General features: G+C 39.3%; 2 protein-coding genes across 2 annotated transcripts; one reads left to right on the forward strand and one right to left on the reverse strand.

The window, feature by feature from the left end:
* Positions 1-2,553: 2,553 nt before the first annotated feature.
* LOC137394939 (uncharacterized) lies at positions 2,554-9,193 on the reverse strand. The gene is made up of 4 exons (XM_068081715.1): positions 9,062-9,193; positions 5,926-6,085; positions 5,532-5,770; positions 2,554-3,098 (listed from the first exon to the last, which is right to left on the reverse strand). The coding sequence occupies exons 1-4, from the start codon at positions 9,066-9,068 to the stop codon at positions 3,085-3,087; spliced, it is 420 nt and encodes a 139-aa protein (XP_067937816.1). The 5' UTR covers positions 9,069-9,193; the 3' UTR covers positions 2,554-3,084.
* Positions 9,194-9,876: 683 nt separating this feature from the next.
* Positions 9,877-15,868, forward strand: LOC137392899 (uncharacterized). Its single transcript, XM_068079257.1, has 8 exons — positions 9,877-10,148; positions 10,359-10,474; positions 11,349-11,468; positions 11,722-11,872; positions 12,454-12,516; positions 12,954-12,994; positions 13,999-14,171; positions 15,546-15,868. Exons 1-8 carry the CDS (start codon positions 9,908-9,910, stop codon positions 15,679-15,681), a joined length of 1,041 nt encoding a protein of 346 aa, XP_067935358.1. The 5' UTR covers positions 9,877-9,907; the 3' UTR covers positions 15,682-15,868.
* Positions 15,869-17,584: the final 1,716 nt, after the last annotated feature.

Below are 17,584 nucleotides of genomic sequence, written 5' to 3' on the forward strand. Positions count from 1 at the left end.
GATTCACCAAAAGCAATAAAGATGGGCTATGTAGTAGTGACATTAAACAAGTTTTAAAAGTAAATGGGAAAAATGTTGAGTTTACACTCGATACAGGAGCAGAAGTTTCTACGGTAACAGAAGAGACTAGTAAAATGCTTGGTCTGAGTTTGAGTAAACCTGAACGTAGTATATATAGCGCAGATGAATCTTCTCTATCTGTAGCTGGAATTTGTAAAGTTGAAATCAGAAGCACTTTTAGGTCAGTCGACACTTCCGTGTATGTTTTAACAGGTTCTAGGAAAAATCTTTTAGGATTACATGAGTTACATCAGCTAAAATTGCTTGACATTAATAGTATGTGCAAAGATGATTTTGACCAAAAGGAGTTTCCTGACGTTTTTCATGGTTTTAAAATGAACTTGAAGGAAAATATGGAACCTAAGCGTTTATTAACACCCAAACCAATGGTGTCTGGTCTTAAGGATCAAGCTGAAAGAGAATTAGACATAATGTCAGCTAGTGAATCAATTTCTCGATCTGGTGCTAGTTATGCCGGTGTAATAAAGAACAGTGGAAAAGTTCAGAAAGTCTCTATATTGAACAAAGTGAATGAGTTTTTAGACGAAATAGAAAGCGACAGCTTTTTGGATGAGAATAAATTTGAGGAGAAAAGGAAAAATATTAGGTTAAGGAGAGAGAGGTTACAGCGCAGGTTTGAGGAGCAGATTAGGGAGTTAGAGAAGGAGGAAATGGAATTGAGTGAGGCGTATGAGAGCTCTGTCGCCCTCCAAAGCGTCTTAGCTGAAATGGCCAAGGTGAAAGCCCGTTTGCCCACTAGATTTGCGAAGGCTAGGCCCGCGGTGGACAGAGTTTCTGCCGGCGCCCATGCTTAAGCAGAGAAGGCTGCTGGACCTGGCTCTTGTAATCCAAGCCTGGAGGGCAATTCCAGGGAGGAAAGCTTGAGTGCGGAGAAGGCCAGGGTGGAAACTGTAGGCGTTGCTAAAAGCTCCCTGGAGGAGTCTTTTGAGACCCCAGGGTTTATAAAAGCAATAAGGCTGTCAGTACGACAGATGCCTGCACTGGTCAAGAGGAGTCCAAGACCCTTGACCTAGCTGCAGAGGAAGAGTCCTTGGGAAGCGAAGGAGATGATAGAGTATTTGGGATAAAAGGAAAATTGTAGTTTTGATCTTGGAAGTTTGTAACTTGATTGGAAATAACAATATATGAAATTAGGATCTTCTGAGGTGGCTTTTTCCTAGGAGAGGGGGCATGGTGTGTAATCGTGTTCTGAGGTATTATGTAGCCTAATGATGTCTAAGGCAATGGTGAGACAAGTCAAGGTAAGTGATGCTTTTGCCATGGTATTAAAGCTATCAGATTAACAGCTTGATTGGCTTCTCGGTGCTATGACATATAAGCTATACGGCAACTCACGGATCGGCTTATTCGACAGTGTCGTATCAAGGTATGTACCTGCACGTTATTTAACAATTCGGACCAACCTCTGTCGAGATTGGGACTGGTCTAGGTTCGGACTTGTCGATGTTGGGACTGTTTCCCTGATGTAATCAATGATATACAGCGCCCCATGGGGGGCTGTATATCATTAATGTAATATAAAATTTACCATCTCTTGTGAAAAAAATCTATGTTCTCATTTAATATGCATTATTTTAATTAGAGCAAACCGAGCTAGTAAATGGCACAACATTAAACAATTTACTGTTTCAAGTAATTTATGAGCCAATTTTCAACTACCATACGTTGAAGTAGCCAATTGTGTTACACAATTATTGTATGAAATATTGAAAATTTATAAAGATTATTAATAAAAATGCCAGTAAAAATCTTAATTCCACTAATGCTTGTACTGAAGAAACTAAATATTTTACTAAATGTAAGGCTGCAAGGCGCGGCTACTTAAACATAAGTAATGTCAAGGCTATTAAGATGTGTTATTCGTATGATTCAAAAATTCAAGATTTTTTATAGTAAAATCCAATTTTATGATCATACTTACCATACAGTTACTATATGCTTAATTGTTCGAATTTAGCTTTTGGCGGACAAAAAAAGCTTTCCTTGACCCATCCTTATCCGCTTCCAACTACGCAAGCTCAGTTTTGTGAGTCAACTTGCACGCAGAGAGAAGGCAACTCCCGTGGGGAGGAAGGGTGGGTCTATAGTAACTGTATGGTAAGTATGATCATAAAATTGGATTTTACTATAAAAAATCTTGAATTTTATTTCACATACTTCCATACAGTTACTATATGCTTAATAGAATCCCACAGACACAGGTGGCTGGGCAGGAGTTGTCTTGTATGGAATTCACTAAGCGGATTAAAATGTAATGGTCAAAGGAGGGGATACTAAAGGATATCACCCCGAACCCTTTTCTTCATAAGGTGTGATAGGAGGGGAAAACTCCTCACCCAAGGAATTTATCTACTCGTGGAGTGTCTGATAGTATGTACCAAAGGACCCAATCATCATGGTAGGGGTCTTGGGTATAAAGTGATAAGGGTGTAGATTAGAGCTTCAACACTTTATTAACGACCACCAGTGACTTAAATTGGGACAGGTCCCACGGTATATCTCTTTTATAGTGTCCCAGAAAGGACCACTTGCTTGACCATAGGCCAGTGGCTAAAATGTCATCAACATTATTATCATCTGAAATGAACATAGAGGCCGTTATAGCCCTAACCTCATGGGCATTGGTTTCTGGTAGAGAAGACATATCTAAAACTTTATAAGAGTCTCTAATAGCACAACAAATCCATCTTGAAACAGAATCTTGAGTGATGGGTTTATGAGGTCTGATGTAAGACAGAAACAGATTACCATTATTGTCACATAAATCATTAGTAACTGTCAGATATTCTAGTAATGTCAGATAAGGACACAGGTTTGGATTTCCTGGGTTAGCTCTAACGAGAATTTTCAGTTCCGGATCGCTTGCCTTTTGTGTCTTGGCCATAAAGCCGCGATTAACTCCGAGTTGGATGGTATCTTCAGAGATGTTGATGGACTCTCTAGTGAGGGCATGGATCTCTGATCTCCTCCTCCCAGTGCTCAGGGCTAGAAAAAACACGCATTTCAGGGATAGCGACCTGAAAAATAATACAAGTTATAAATAGTTGTGTCAGCACCAAGTTAATACAAGAGCTGCAACAAGCTGATAGAAAGCAACAAGCAAGCAGTATCAGTGTGTAGTGTGTACAACAAGCGTTGTAACATGCTGATAGAAAGCAGCAAGCGAGCAGGATTAGTGAGTATAAGACAACTAGAATTACCTCAAATCTGTGTTTGACTTAGAGAGGTGGTGGAGGATGACCGTGAGATCCCACTTTGGTAGTTGCCTTCTGATGGTTTTATGAGAGCAAGCGGCAAAGCCTCTCAGCATCTTCCTGATTATTTCCTCGGTCCTGTCGGGAAAGATCTATCTAAAGTATTGACCAGTGCAGCCTTGTAGCCTTTAATTGTACTCACTGACAGCTTTCTCTCCTCTAAGAGATAGATAAGGAAGTCAGTTACATCATAGATAGTGGGCTCGAGCGAATTTCTCTCCTCTCTAATACACCAATCAGAGTACACTTTCCATTTCCCATCATAGACGGCTGATGAAGACTCCCTGACGCATCTTGTGGCATAAAAGGCTGCTTTTCGAGAAATGCCTTCCTTGCATCTTGTCTGCTGGACAGCATCCAGGCGTGAAGTTGCAGTCTGTCTGTCCCCTGATGGTATACTCCGTTCTGTTTCAGGAGCTTCGCCATTGTAGGAAGTTCCAGCGGTCTGGATGCCAGTAGGCTTAACAGTCCTGTGAACCAACTCCGTCTGGGCCTGTTTGGAGCTATAATTATGATCTGACAATCTTGGGAATGGAGAATTTTCCTCAGCACCAGGGGAAGCAAGTTTATGGGAGGATACGCGTAACCCCACAGTCTGTCCCATGGTTGACTCAGTCCATCCACTCCTGCTGCCTGAAGGTCCTTCATAGAGCTGAAGTATATCGGTAGCTTGTTGTTCAACTTGGATGCAAACAGATCCACCATTGGAGTGCCCCATTGTTTGAAAATCATCTTGACCACCTGAGGGTGTAGAGACCACTCTGTTGGTGAAGTCACCCGACTCAACATGTCCGCGATAACATTCCGTTTGCCAGGCAGATGGCATGCCTTCAGTGTGATCTTCCTCTCGTCGCACCAGTGCAGGATTTCCCAGATTAGGGTACATAGCTGTGGCGATCTGGTCCCTCCTTGTTTCTTTACATAGGCTACGACTGTTGCGTTGTCTATCTGGCACAAGACCACTTTTCCGAGCAAACTCTTCTGAAAAGTTTGAAGGCACTTGTAGAGTGCCGGGAGTTCGAGAATGTTTATGTGGAATTTTCTTTCCTCGACTCCCCCCTTTCTTGAGCTGTTTCCTCGCAGACTATATCTCCCCATCCTGAGGCAGAGGCGTCTGTGGGGTCTAGATTGAAGCCTAGGAATGTGCATACTTGTGTGGGATTTAGCATGCTCTTCTCGTATTTGATATGGAATCCCAGGTCCTGTAGCAGATTGGTAGCGGTCAAAACCTGGGACTGTAAGACCTCCCTTGACTTGCTGTAGATCAGCCAGTCGTCTAGGTATGTTAACAGCGTCACACCCCATTGCCGTAGGTGAGGAGTTTGTATGTTGTCCATCTTGAATTTGGGGGCAGTGAGCCACTTGTTCAATCTGGATAAGTCTATAATTATTCTCAACTGCCCGTTTGTCTTCGGTACTGAGAATATTCGGCTGTAGAAACCCTCGTGGTCCCCTGTGACAGGTTCTACGGCACCTTTGGACTCTAAAACCATTAGCTCCGATACCAAGTCTTCTGAGAGTGTTTGTGGTACTGGATAATTTAAAGGGGCTTTTGTGTTTAAACGTAAATCGTGTTTTAACAGATCTGTTAGCCAAGTAGAGGCACTGGGCAGATTGTTCCATACCTGCCAGTAACTGGTGAGACAGCCGCCTACTTTTTTCGACGGTCTTCTTGGGAATCTTAAAGGATTTGCCTTTCTGTGGGGCCTTTCCTTTACTTTGAAAAGTATACTTTTTACCAGTGTCACCTACTTTCTCTGATTTTGGTTGAGCCGGTTGTAGTGACCATTTTTGCTGTTTGACTATTGATATCAACGCTCTGTTGGATGCTGTCGATGCATCCTGTGAGGTCAAATCAGCCAACTTCCCTTCAAATAGTGGTGAATTAAGCGGCATGGCAAGCTTTAGCAAAGAAGACTTGGTGGGAGAGGAAAGAGCAGAGGTAGAGACCAACTGATCTCGCCTGACATGCACCAAATTAGCAAGTAAGCGTGCAAGCAAAGCAGCAGTATGGGATTGTGCAAGACAAGCTCTCAATCGATCTGATGACTGCACCTGTATCACCCTGTTGCAAAAGCGCAACGGAGCTGCCAAGGACCCAATCTGAATGGCTAGCAACAAGCATCAACTGCCTTGTAAGGGTCTCCATCTCCTCGATATATTTGCATGGAATGAGGGCTTTGTTAGATGCCTTACCCAGAAGAGCAGCGTCCTCGTCAGTGCGGCTGTAAGACGATTTGAGAGTGTCCCCCTGTACTTGGTAGTTTGATACATGGAACCCTCTTATTCTGGGATATTTTGATGTGAAGGCTTGTTTCTGGTGTTTGACCTCTTCTATGGCTGAAGTCATGACCTGAGACAAGGGCAGACTATAGTCTGTATCGTCATCATCTTGTGGTCTGTCTTGAGATAGCATCTGTTCGGCGATAGTCTTGCTACGAGAACAGAAAATGTCATTATGCACTCATAAATATCTATTCACTAGATATATATCATGTACATCTATAAGACGATGTAACCACTATATCTATCATGATATCAACATGGAATATAACCAATATCAACTAGATATACATAGAAGCTACCATACCTCTTTACTTTGTGATCTGGAGGGGGTAGTATGGAATCCGGGAGTACCTCAAAGGTGTTCCTTTTCAGCTCCCTCAAGGACATGTCTTTGCCATCTTCCCCTGTCCCGTTTTCATCATCAACGGTCACTGGTTGAGGCTGGTCTTCTCCTTCTTGATTGTCTGTCAAAGAGAAGAGAAGGACCTGACATATTCGTTAACAACAAAGTAACGAACCCCCTTCTCAAGTTTCAAGACACAACGGTACGGAAACTTGATCAAGGAGAGCCCTGACAACCCATTATAAACAGAGACCTTTCAGTTAGGTATTTCTGATATAACAGATATCCCACCGATAGCTCATAAGGAGGCTTACGCGTGTGCTCCGAGCTAAAGAGGGTGAGACAAGGAGATTCCGACCTGGGTATCCCCTTCCAAAAGGACAGGGCGAGGTTAGGTCGGATGCAAATCAACCGAGTCAAGTCAAGGTAAGAGAATATCGATTTTGGAGTATAAAAGAACTCGTCCATCGACTACCCCTTGACAGGAAGGCAAGGGGTATCTGACATATTCGTTAACAACAAAGTAACGAACCCCCTTCTCAAGTTTCAAGACACAACAGTACGGAAACTTGATCAAGGAGAGCCCTGACAACCCATTACAAACAGAGACCTTTCAGTTAGGTATTTCTGATCTGGATCTGGATCTGGATAAATTAGGTCCCAAGACCTCTTGAGCCGAGTAAAATGTGGGACCCTCTGACCACTGAATCGTAAAAATTGAGAGTCATTAAAATGAAAAGTTAATTTTTTTACTGTAAGATTTATATCTAAAATTGATTGTTAAAAATCCACCCTAAAAGTATGCACGTTATAGCACCATATTAGAACGACAGTTTCATGTGCCTATCAAAATATTGTTAACCCCATTTATTCAATAAAAAAAAAAAAAATTTACATGAAAAAGCTATAGTAATATTAGTTTTTTTTTTTTTTTTTTTTAAAAATCATCAAGAATTTCTCCTGTGCGAATTTCCCTTGCCGTTCGTACTAAAAAACTCTGTAAAAACAAGCTTGACTCACAAGCAGTAGCATTGTAACCCTGAGTGCGAGTACTCATACTGTGAGTTGAGCTCTGCATAAAATTTAAAGTGTCCTCAAAAGAAGGAAGCAAATAGTTATCTGTTGTAACACGACAAAATAAAGAAATTCTTTGCAATTGCCTTCTTTTTTGAAGTGAGGTCAGCCCCGCTTCAACTTTGCTGTCAGTCACTGAAATATCTCGACCCTTGATGTTTTTTACAAAGCGAATAGCTTTACTTTGGATATTCTCTAATTGAGTAGAATGAGATTTAGTTACTGGGTCCCATACCTCCGCAGCATATTCAAGCAAGGGCCGACAAATAGTCTTATATGCAAGCAGTTTAATTTTCTGAGGAGCACTGTAAAGTGAGTGCTTGAGTAGACCCAGAATGCGTAGTGCCTTTGTATACACTGCAGTAATGTGGTGATGCCATTTCATGTCCTGTGAAATAATGACTCCCAAGTATTTAATTGTGGTGCATGCGTTTAAGACACTCTTGTCAAGTTTGTACATGTACGCGTTCAGTGTTTTGTCTCCAAAGGATATAAAGTTACTCTTTCCTGCATTAAATCTCATCTTATTTATTTTTGCCCATGATGTTAAACTATTTAAATCATCCTGCAGTTCAGCCTGTTCGCCAGGGCCAGTAATGGGATGGTATATTAGAGTGTCGTCAGCAAACAATCGAATAGTGCTGTTGGACACACAGTCCACAATGTCGTTGATAAAGAGTATAAACAATGCTGGTCCCAACACACTACCCTGCGGGACACCAGATGTGACAACAGTCAAATCAGAGTTTTCGCCATTCAGAATTACTCTCTGATATCGCTCACTAAGAAATGATGAAACCCACCGAATAATAATAGGATTGATCTTAAGTTTAATCATTTTACTTAAAAGTAATTGGTGGTCTACTACGTCGAAAGCCTTCGAGAAGTCTAGAACTATGGCATGAACAGAGACACCTTTCTCAATACTTTTCAGAATGTCGTGAGTCACCGTAGCCAGCTGAGTTACGCATGACAACCCTTTACGGAAACCATGCTGGTTTTCGTGTAAAATCTCATCAAGCTGCTTACTCAGATGATGATGAACAATGTGTTCAAGGAGTTTGCAGCATATGCATGTAAGAGACACCGGTCTGTAATTTGAGGGACTGCTTCGGCCGCCCTGTTTGTAAATGGGGGTCACATGCGCCAATTTCCACTCATCTGGTAGAGCTCCGGTTTGAATAGATTGGTTAAAAATACATACCAAAATGTCTGCAGTTTTGTCTAAATTAATTGACAAGTACTCCTGGGTTATTTTGTCTGGTCCTGGTGCCTTTCCAGACTTGAGAGATTTTAAAAGATTTATAACTCCTTCCTTGTCAATCTGGATATCAACAGCACTATCTACAGAGGGCAGATTTGGTAGCGGAGACGACTTTGTAAAAACACTATTGAAAAAATTATTAAGGGTATTGGCAATATCTACCGAGTCCTGTGTTAGTGCTCCGTTTGCTTTTTCCATAGACATTATTTGATTGCTGTTTCCTTTCAAATCTTTTACATATCTATAGAAAGGTTTTGAGTTCCCACAGCTTAGTGGTTTGTACAATCTGTTCGTCATGTACGATTTTTTCAGGGCTTTGAACATGTTTTTGTTAGAACGTCTCAGGTTTTTATATTTTGCCATCGTGCTTTGGTCCTTTGTTTTTTTATATAAGGAGTATAATTTCCGTTGTTTATTGCATGCCCGCCTAGCCATACTATTGAACCATAAAGGTTCATTGTCATTCTTAATTGTGCACTTGCGTGTAGGAAGTGATATAACAGATATCCCACCGATAGCTCATGAGGAGGCTTACACGAGTGCTCCGAGCTAAAGAGGGTGAGACAAGGAGATTCCGACCTGGGTATCCCCTTCCGAAAGGACAGGGCGAAGGTTAGGCCGGGTGCAAATCAACCGAGTCAAGTCAAGGTAAGAGAATGTCGATTTCGGAGTATAAAAGAACTCGTCCATCGACTACCCCTTGACAGGAAGGCAAGGGGTATGCTGTCCCTCTCAAGAAGGGACAAACATGATACGTACCTGCCATATTTAAAGCTGGAAACTGAAGAGAGAGAATTCTGTGAAACAGTGCGTGCTCCAACTTCAGTTGACGAACAAAAACTGAGCTTGCGTAGTTGGAAGCGGATAAGGATGGGTCAAGGAAAGCTTTTTTTGTCCGCCAAAAGCTAAATTCGAACAATTAAGCATATAGTAACTGTATGGAAGTATGTGAAATAAAATCGTAGTTCATATACATGTACCTCAACTTCCTAAAATTGCGAGACCAATGAAAGCCTAAATTCTTTTTATACGTACTGAAGTTGAATTCGGCTCGCTGTACGCCTTTACATGTGCTCTGTAGGGTTCTGCAGGCTTCCTTTTGAAGACAAAGTTCAAGATCGCAGGTTGGTATCATGTAAGACTTAGTTCTTAGCTAAGTAAAATTGCTTCTAATACAGCAGAATAGATAACTCCAACGAGTAGTTGCTCTGCCTTTACAGAACCTTTAGAATGAATTAGCAATGAGGGCACAACATTTCAATTTATTTTGTTATTTTAATAATTTTTTGCATGGTACTAACTTTTTTGTACAATGTCTCAATGTACAAACATCTTTTATGACAATTGTAAATTTTTCATTACCGTAATATAAAACTCTTTATGCATATATCGGAGTGGTCTCCTCACGGATCACTGTTTCGCAAAAAACTTCGTTCACTGACATATATAGAATACTGTAACATAAAAATATAAAGGTTTTTTCTCTAAATCAACGGAGCCTTCGCTTTATTACAAAACCATTACCTAGTCTGAGAATAGCTTGTTAGCACGTTTAGTTGTGTAAACAAAATTCAACGCTGGAAGACTGTTTAGGCGTAAACTTTCATGTCTTCGAACGCCTTTCAGTGGACGTTTCCGTTCTTATTCATTCGTGGCCATATGTTCAAGAGAGCGTGTTCTTCTGTTACTCATTTGAAGTCCACATTATCACTAAGTGTTGTGCAAGCTGTGCGCCGTTCGCTACAACCGATAAACAACAAATTCCAACACACTTATATATCAACAATGTCGTACAAAGCTGTAGAGAGAGGAAGCAAGTTTACCGACAATTATAGAGTTTATTTTGGTAAGCAACAATTATCAAAGATTATTCATAGACGTAGTCATGACAATCTGTGCGACATGGCTCGTACTGCTTATCAACGTTTTTTATTTAACACTTGTGTTTTTAGCCTCATGTTCAGACATGATTGAATGATTGAGCGATCCTCTTTGAACATTTTTGGTACACTTATTGAAATGTTATATATATACCGGTACTCGATTTTGTTGGCAGAGGGTCCTTCCGGGGCCTGTTCTCCGTGGCACGACATTCCTTTATATGCCGACCAAGCTAACAATGTTTTCAACATGGTCGTGGAAATTCCCAGGTGGACTTATGCAAAAATGGAGGTATGTTTAATTATTAGACAGGGTTGGTCAGCAGCCTAACCAAAATTTGTTACAATATTGAGGATTACTGCTCGAAAATCATAATTTTAAAAATGACACCGTATTGAGTATACTTTTGCTAAAACCGGCTGCCCCAGTTCAAGTACATTTTAATGTTGGTCACTATAGTGTGGACCAAAAACCTTGAATGATTTTAAATTGTTGTATTTTTTTCGTATTAACTTGACTTTCACTGAAAAATAAATTAATGACTGAACAGAAACTGAATTAATACCAACATAACTTTGTAAGCTATCACTAGCAATCGGCTGATTCTTGTTATATGCATTACAATTACATGTATATAAAATTTGTGGTGATATGTAAAAATATTGTAATGACATACATATTCAGGTCTAAGTGGGGACTGAAAATGAAATTTTTCTTCAGCATCGTTTGCAGAGCACAAGTGTTCCTCAATAATAATCCTGCTGATTTCATTGCAGGCTTTAATATTTGGGAAATCTGATGTGTGAAAACTTATATTTATGAGATACATTTATTTTACAGAAACTTGATTCTAACTAAACTTGATGGGTTGTTATTAAATTTCAGCAAGTAAAACTAAGCTTCCTTTGTCCTGTATAATTACCGTGAAACCTCTAACTGAACGTCACCTCTATTTGAACGCCACTTCTATTTGACCGCCACTACGAGAGCAAGGGTTGAAAAATAGAGCGCCATGGCGTTCAATTAGAGGTTTTTGTGGTATATTAATTAATCACCGCTAGGATTTATACAGTTGCTAGTTTTGCTATTGTTGCTTGTTTGCTAGTTGCTAGTTTTGCTAGTTTTGCTAGTGTTATTTGGTTTAACTGTCTTATATCAATTGTAGATGAATACAACAGGCAAACTGAATTATATCAAACAAGATGTGAAAAAAGGCAAGCTTAGATTTGTAGGCAATGTCTTTCCACATCACGGTTACATATGGAATTACGGTGCCTTTCCACAGGTAAACTTATCTATGAAATTTGCTTGGAAGTCAGGGCAGTGCCGTTTGTGTATATGAGAATGATTAGTTGACTAGACTAACTGCACGAGTATACGAGTATATTCTACCTTATCACAAGATAAACAAGACAGGATCTCACTCACCTGACGTTCATATGCGTTGTAGCTCAGTCAGACGGCTAATAAGAAAGTATCTTACATGTATGTAAAATTTGTGGAATGGTCCACTACGATGGTGATAACCTATATTGTAGACGTGGGAGAACCCTCGTACTACTGATAAGCATACTAGTGCCACGGGTGACAATGATCCCTTAGATGTGTGTGAAATAGGAGATAAGGTGCATCCAATTGGCAGCATCATTCAGGTGAAAGTTCTTGGCATCATGGCTATGATCGATGAAGGTATGGTAAGATTACAAACAAGATCTTACCATGAATTCTATGGATTTTATGTTAATGTTATACATTGTATGTGATTGATGTTTCAGAACATGCTACACACTTGATGCCATAATGTCAAAGTTTTCTATTGAGTGGTTATATTTTCTCTAAAAGCAAGTTAGCAATACACTCTAGTTAATGACTTGGCTGTTGAATTTTTCATCATATATTATCTCTAAGGCAATTTGGCAAGTTTTTAAGGTAATTATTATATATGTAGTAGTATATGTACATATGTTGGTTATTGGTACAAGGGCAGCTTCTAGATAGTGTTTGGTCACGCCAATTATGTGCATTCAATTTTTTGAATAGAAAGTGAATGCTGCTAAGGCATTTGACTAGGTACTGTAGCATTTTAAAACTTTTAGATTGCAATGTAAACATGTTAGACGATTAGTTTAAGTAGGCATTGATACAGATTATTAACATGCATGCTTAATACACTTAGCATGCTTGCCACAGCTGTAAATTATCTTTGTCCACTTACCATTTCACGAATGATGCAGTTTTTATCTCAAAAGCATTTCTGCTAATCATTGTAGGTGAGACAGACTGGAAGGTTTTGGTAATAGATGTTAATGACCCACTTGCGGAGCAAATGAATGGTGAGTATCTGGGCAAGGTTTTTGTAAATTGATTTGATTGCGCCAAGTTTTCAGTTTCTAGCATTCGTAGTTTGTAAGTCAGTGCTTGAAGGACTCGATTACTCCACAGAATAAGACGACTCATAATTTGGGCTAAACATACAGGTCTCTGTTGCAGTTTACCATCTCTCTCTCGAGGAGGGTGGCTAGCCACCCTCCTCATCCGCGCTGGAGTGCGGATAGAAAAACTGGTTTAGTTAGAACCGACTTGGCACAGGAGCAATTGTGACTGGATACCTTTTCTAGCATCACTAGTGGTCCTTTAGTTACTCAAACCATTGATCTATTGATCATAAGCCAGCCGCCTAACCACTGAAGTACATTTGCACCTTGTCTACTATATGTTTAACAAAATACTGCTCTTGTCTCTTTATCGTGCTCTTTGTTCTTGTTTCTAGATGTTGAAGACATAGAGAGGTTGAAACCCGGGCTACTAAAGGTGTGTATAAGTTTGAGCAGATATGAAGCTTTATTTTCTTTTGCTTCCTTTTGTTTAAGCGAACATTTATGTTCCATTGCTTGGAAAATATATATATTGGTGCCTGAATCTAATTTTTTGTAAAAGTCTGTGTTCGATAATGTTTAGGAAGGTCAAGGGTGCTTGTTACCATAGCGGGATAAAGGGTACAAAAACTGTCAGCAAATCTTCCTTTTATGAACTAGTATCTTTGTAACTACATGTATATTCTCCAGCGCTATCATGAAAAATGATGGTTTATCACGTCGTTACTAGTATCAAAACACACTAACCCTAAGGTGAATGATGAATCATCGAAACCATTACAACTGGTATCAAGTAGGAAGAGTGAGCTGTGAAAAATTATTTTTGTTATGCGTCCTTAAGAAATGGGTCAAGGAGGGGTGAGCGCTTCAGTTTACCCCAAGAGATTAATGTGTCTGGTATGATTTATAACAGCTTGTTTGTGATTAATAAGGAGAAAGGGTTATGGTTTTGCTAGATTGCTCCTTGGCCATAGGCAGTTGAGCTATCAATTTTGTTGAGCTGGTATTTGACAGGCTGGTTATGTACACCAGATTTCTGCTAGTCTTTAGAACCGGCTTGTCATATTCTAAACAAATCTAGCACTTGACCTTACAGCTTGCAAATCCTTGGGTACTTCATCCAATTACACGCTTCATTTAGTATTTGATGTCTCATTTAGCTATCATGCAATGGATCTATCTACGGCATCAAAAATAGTGAAGGGGCCAAAAATTTAGTTCCAAAGAGGTATCTGTTACTATTCTGGGTAGAGACAAGAAGGGGCTGAGAGCTGGGGCAGCATGGAAACAATAAACTAATTGTGGTTGGGTTAGTCAACAGCTGTGGTGACCTGCGTCATAGGTCAAATGCTGTAAATTAAAGGCCTTTATTTCCAAAGATGTATGACCTAAGCATAATTTTATGGTTAGTCATAAAGTCCAGTATGTTTATATTACTAGGCGACGTACGAGTGGTTCGTGCTTTACAAGATTCCTGATGGCAAGCCAAAGAACTCATTTGCATTCAATGGAGAAGCCAAAAACAAGGATTTTGCTCTTAAGATAATTTCTGAGATGGCTGCTCAGTGGCGAGAGCTGGTGATGAGTGAGCCAAGTTTTGCAAATTTATGCGGGTAGGTGATTTCACTGAGCATGTTTTCATAGTGTGGTTGTGTATATCATGTGTTAGCTTGTGTGCATTTTGCCTTCATTATCCCTGATTATGGATGACTTATCTATAATTGAGTAGAATAGGCTATCGCCTAGATGAAGGATTGTTGTGATAATCGATTGGAATTAATAACTTGTGCATGTTTAGAAATTCTAATCTATTTTTTTGAAATTAAAAGCTGTCACATATATGAAGTACGTTCTTATCATGGTGGAATTGATTAAATTATATGACTAGCTATTGTAATGCTTCTGTCATCATCACTACGCATAAATATAAACACATGCCGTATCAATCCTACAAGGGGATGCAAACGCTTTCATCCTATCTTTATATTTTACTCGTTTAAAGCCGTTATACTATGTGCAAAACGCTAGATCGCAATACCTTCCCCTGTTTCACTGTAGTTTCACGCTTCTCATGTTCCCAGCTCAACTGAATATACAGTCTATTATCTGAATTCACAGTATCATTCCCATTCTTACAGGCTCAATTTGTAAATCCTATCACGCCTTAGAACCAGTTAGTTTGGTTTATTTAGAAACATTGTGCGAAGGTGACACTCCATCACTATGTTTCCATGACACGCTTACTCCACAAGTTTCCTTGACACGCTTACTCTACAAGTTTCCATGACACGCTTACTCCACAAGTTTCCATGACACGCTTACTCCACAAGTTTCCATGACACGCTTACTCCACAAGTTTCCATGACACGCTTACTCCACAAGTTTCCATGACACGCTTACTCTACAAGTTTCCATGACACGCTTACTCCACAAATTTCCATGACACGCTTACTCCACAAGTTTCCATGACACGCTTACTCCACAAATTTCCATGACACGCTTACTTCACAAGTTTGCGCTATCTGCGAGATGGAAGCGGCAAAAACCTGCAAGTCAAACTAGTTTTATTACTCGCAAATTTTTATTGAGTGTTCATGCTTGCGAAAGATAAACATTTAGATAGACATTTAGGAATGATGCGCAAGAAAATGTCATGCAAGGTATTCCATTTTAACCCTTTTCCACACTTGAGCCGTGCCTATTTCGATTTAAACAATTCCTTATCATTGGTATCAAAACGGCGTGTTAATCCGCAACATGCGAATGCTTGACAAAACACTCATCACACTCATTTGGAATTGTGCGCTCTCAACGCGTGCGCAATTCCAAATCCATATCACCCACGAAAACATAGTGATTGTGCTTCTGTCAAACTTGAACTGGCTCATATGCAAAACAGCGGTTTCTTCTGTGTGCGGAATGTTTGGTCTGATCTTCCTTATCCTTACCCATTCCTTAAGTTTGTAAACCAGTTATCTGTATTGCAGAGCAAGTGTATCTGTGGAGAACAGTCCTCAGCAAATAACGCAAGGGGAGGCTGACAGCGAGCTCTCTTCCAGCGCCAGTCCAGGCCCTGCTGCATCTCTTCCTGAAGGGCTTGACAAAATCAACTATGTCTCTTAGGACTCCGACGTGTCTCTCCAAAAAAATTTTTTACAGACTGTTAGTGAATTAGTTTGATGAATTATAGCAGTGTGAAGGCAAGGTAGTGGCTTACTTATTCGTTCACTGCCCTACCAATGTTCCAAAGTTTTTATCTACTCTTATATTTCTAATAATGCTTCTAAAATATACACAAGTGGCAACAATTCATGCATTTAAGATGATCGTAATCTCGCTAAAATCGGAAATAATTACTGCTCACATGTGCGGTGTATACATGTGTATTTGTACACATACACGTGTATATGTATACATATACATATCATGTATATGTTACACATATACATGTATACATATACATATCATGTATATGTTACACATATACATGTATACATATACATATCATGTATATGTTACACATATACATATCATGTATATGTATACATGTACATGATATCACATGTACATGACATGTACATGATATGTATATCATGTATACACATATGTATACATATGTATGTATACATATGTATACATACACATGTATATGTATACGTGTATATGTATGTATATACTATATACATACACAATTTTACGAATACAGGATGTGTATACATAAAATTGTGTTATATGCTTGACTTATATAGTAATTATATTGTTTAGTGAACAAGATGGTTACTTGTATAGCAGCAGCCAACAAGGTAACCTGTTTTGCATTCAATTAGTTTGCTAATTGAGATGTTTCATGATTAGTAGAAATAATTCAAGCACATCCGGTAAGATGTACTGTAGAGTTTGGTACTGTTGATACATCTACACGCTGTGTTGAGAAGAAAGGCTGAAAGCATTCAACTGCTGATCACGCGAACTGCCAAACGACATTGATATGTTAGACAGCGACGTTTCGATCTTCAAGAAATGGTCGGTATATTGGGATGGAGCCGACGTCAGCCAATAAAAGTTGCGATAAACCGTAGTAGCCTATGGGCTGAGCAGGCAAGAGCTCTAGAAATGAAGTTCCGTTGGCACCCCCTTTCAGTGGCAATTTCTGCAGTGACTGACTAATTTTGGTATAGAAAATTCAAAACTGAAGAGTTGCCGCAGCTGCCTATATTGCTCCTATATTTTAGGATTTATCTCCCCTGCAAATAAGATTCTTTCCACAGAAGCATCAGATTTGCAACTTTTTATCATAATTATTTTGCTGTGATTTAGGATGTTATTGGTGAAATCAAAATTCATCTATTTTCGAACATTCCATATCCTATGATTGTTACACCAACATGTAACATATATATATGTATATACGTACATGTATATGTGTGTATAATTGTATGGTTTAATAGCTTTATTTTACAAAAAAAATTCAAAACACTTTATGTTTTATAACCTGACACAGATAAATCATAAAAAATAATAAGATACAAGATAAGTGCATTCATGGTTTGAGCTTTGACATGACTTGTGAAGCCCACATACATGGCACTCAAAAAACTAATTTGATAAACATTGACTAAGTACACAGGTCAAACACTTGGACACTCTCTAGAAAGCTGGAAAAACACTTTTTAAAAAGCTTAAAAGGTCTGTTTCTAATGGTGTATGCCTTCAAGCTGTCTGCAAGAGTTACCAGATTCACAGAACATATATTATCAGAGACTAACAACAGCAAAATTGAGCTTGCTATGAAATAACACAGCGAGGTGAGTATTTTTTTAGACTGTGATACTTTACTACTCAAACATTGAAGGTGAGATAATGGGACTCGTAATTATTCTATAAAATAATTATGTAATTTAATTACATAATTATTATTAAGATGGAAGGAATGCTGACATGGTAATGTGTACAAACCAGTAGTGGTGGCTACTGATCAAGATGCTTGTATTCAGTTTGAAAAATAACTAAATTTCCATCCAGGCAT

The sequence above is a fragment of the Watersipora subatra genome, chromosome 4 (assembly GCF_963576615.1).
Source record: "Watersipora subatra chromosome 4, tzWatSuba1.1, whole genome shotgun sequence".
In the NCBI taxonomy this organism is placed as follows: domain Eukaryota; kingdom Metazoa; phylum Bryozoa; class Gymnolaemata; order Cheilostomatida; family Watersiporidae; genus Watersipora; species Watersipora subatra.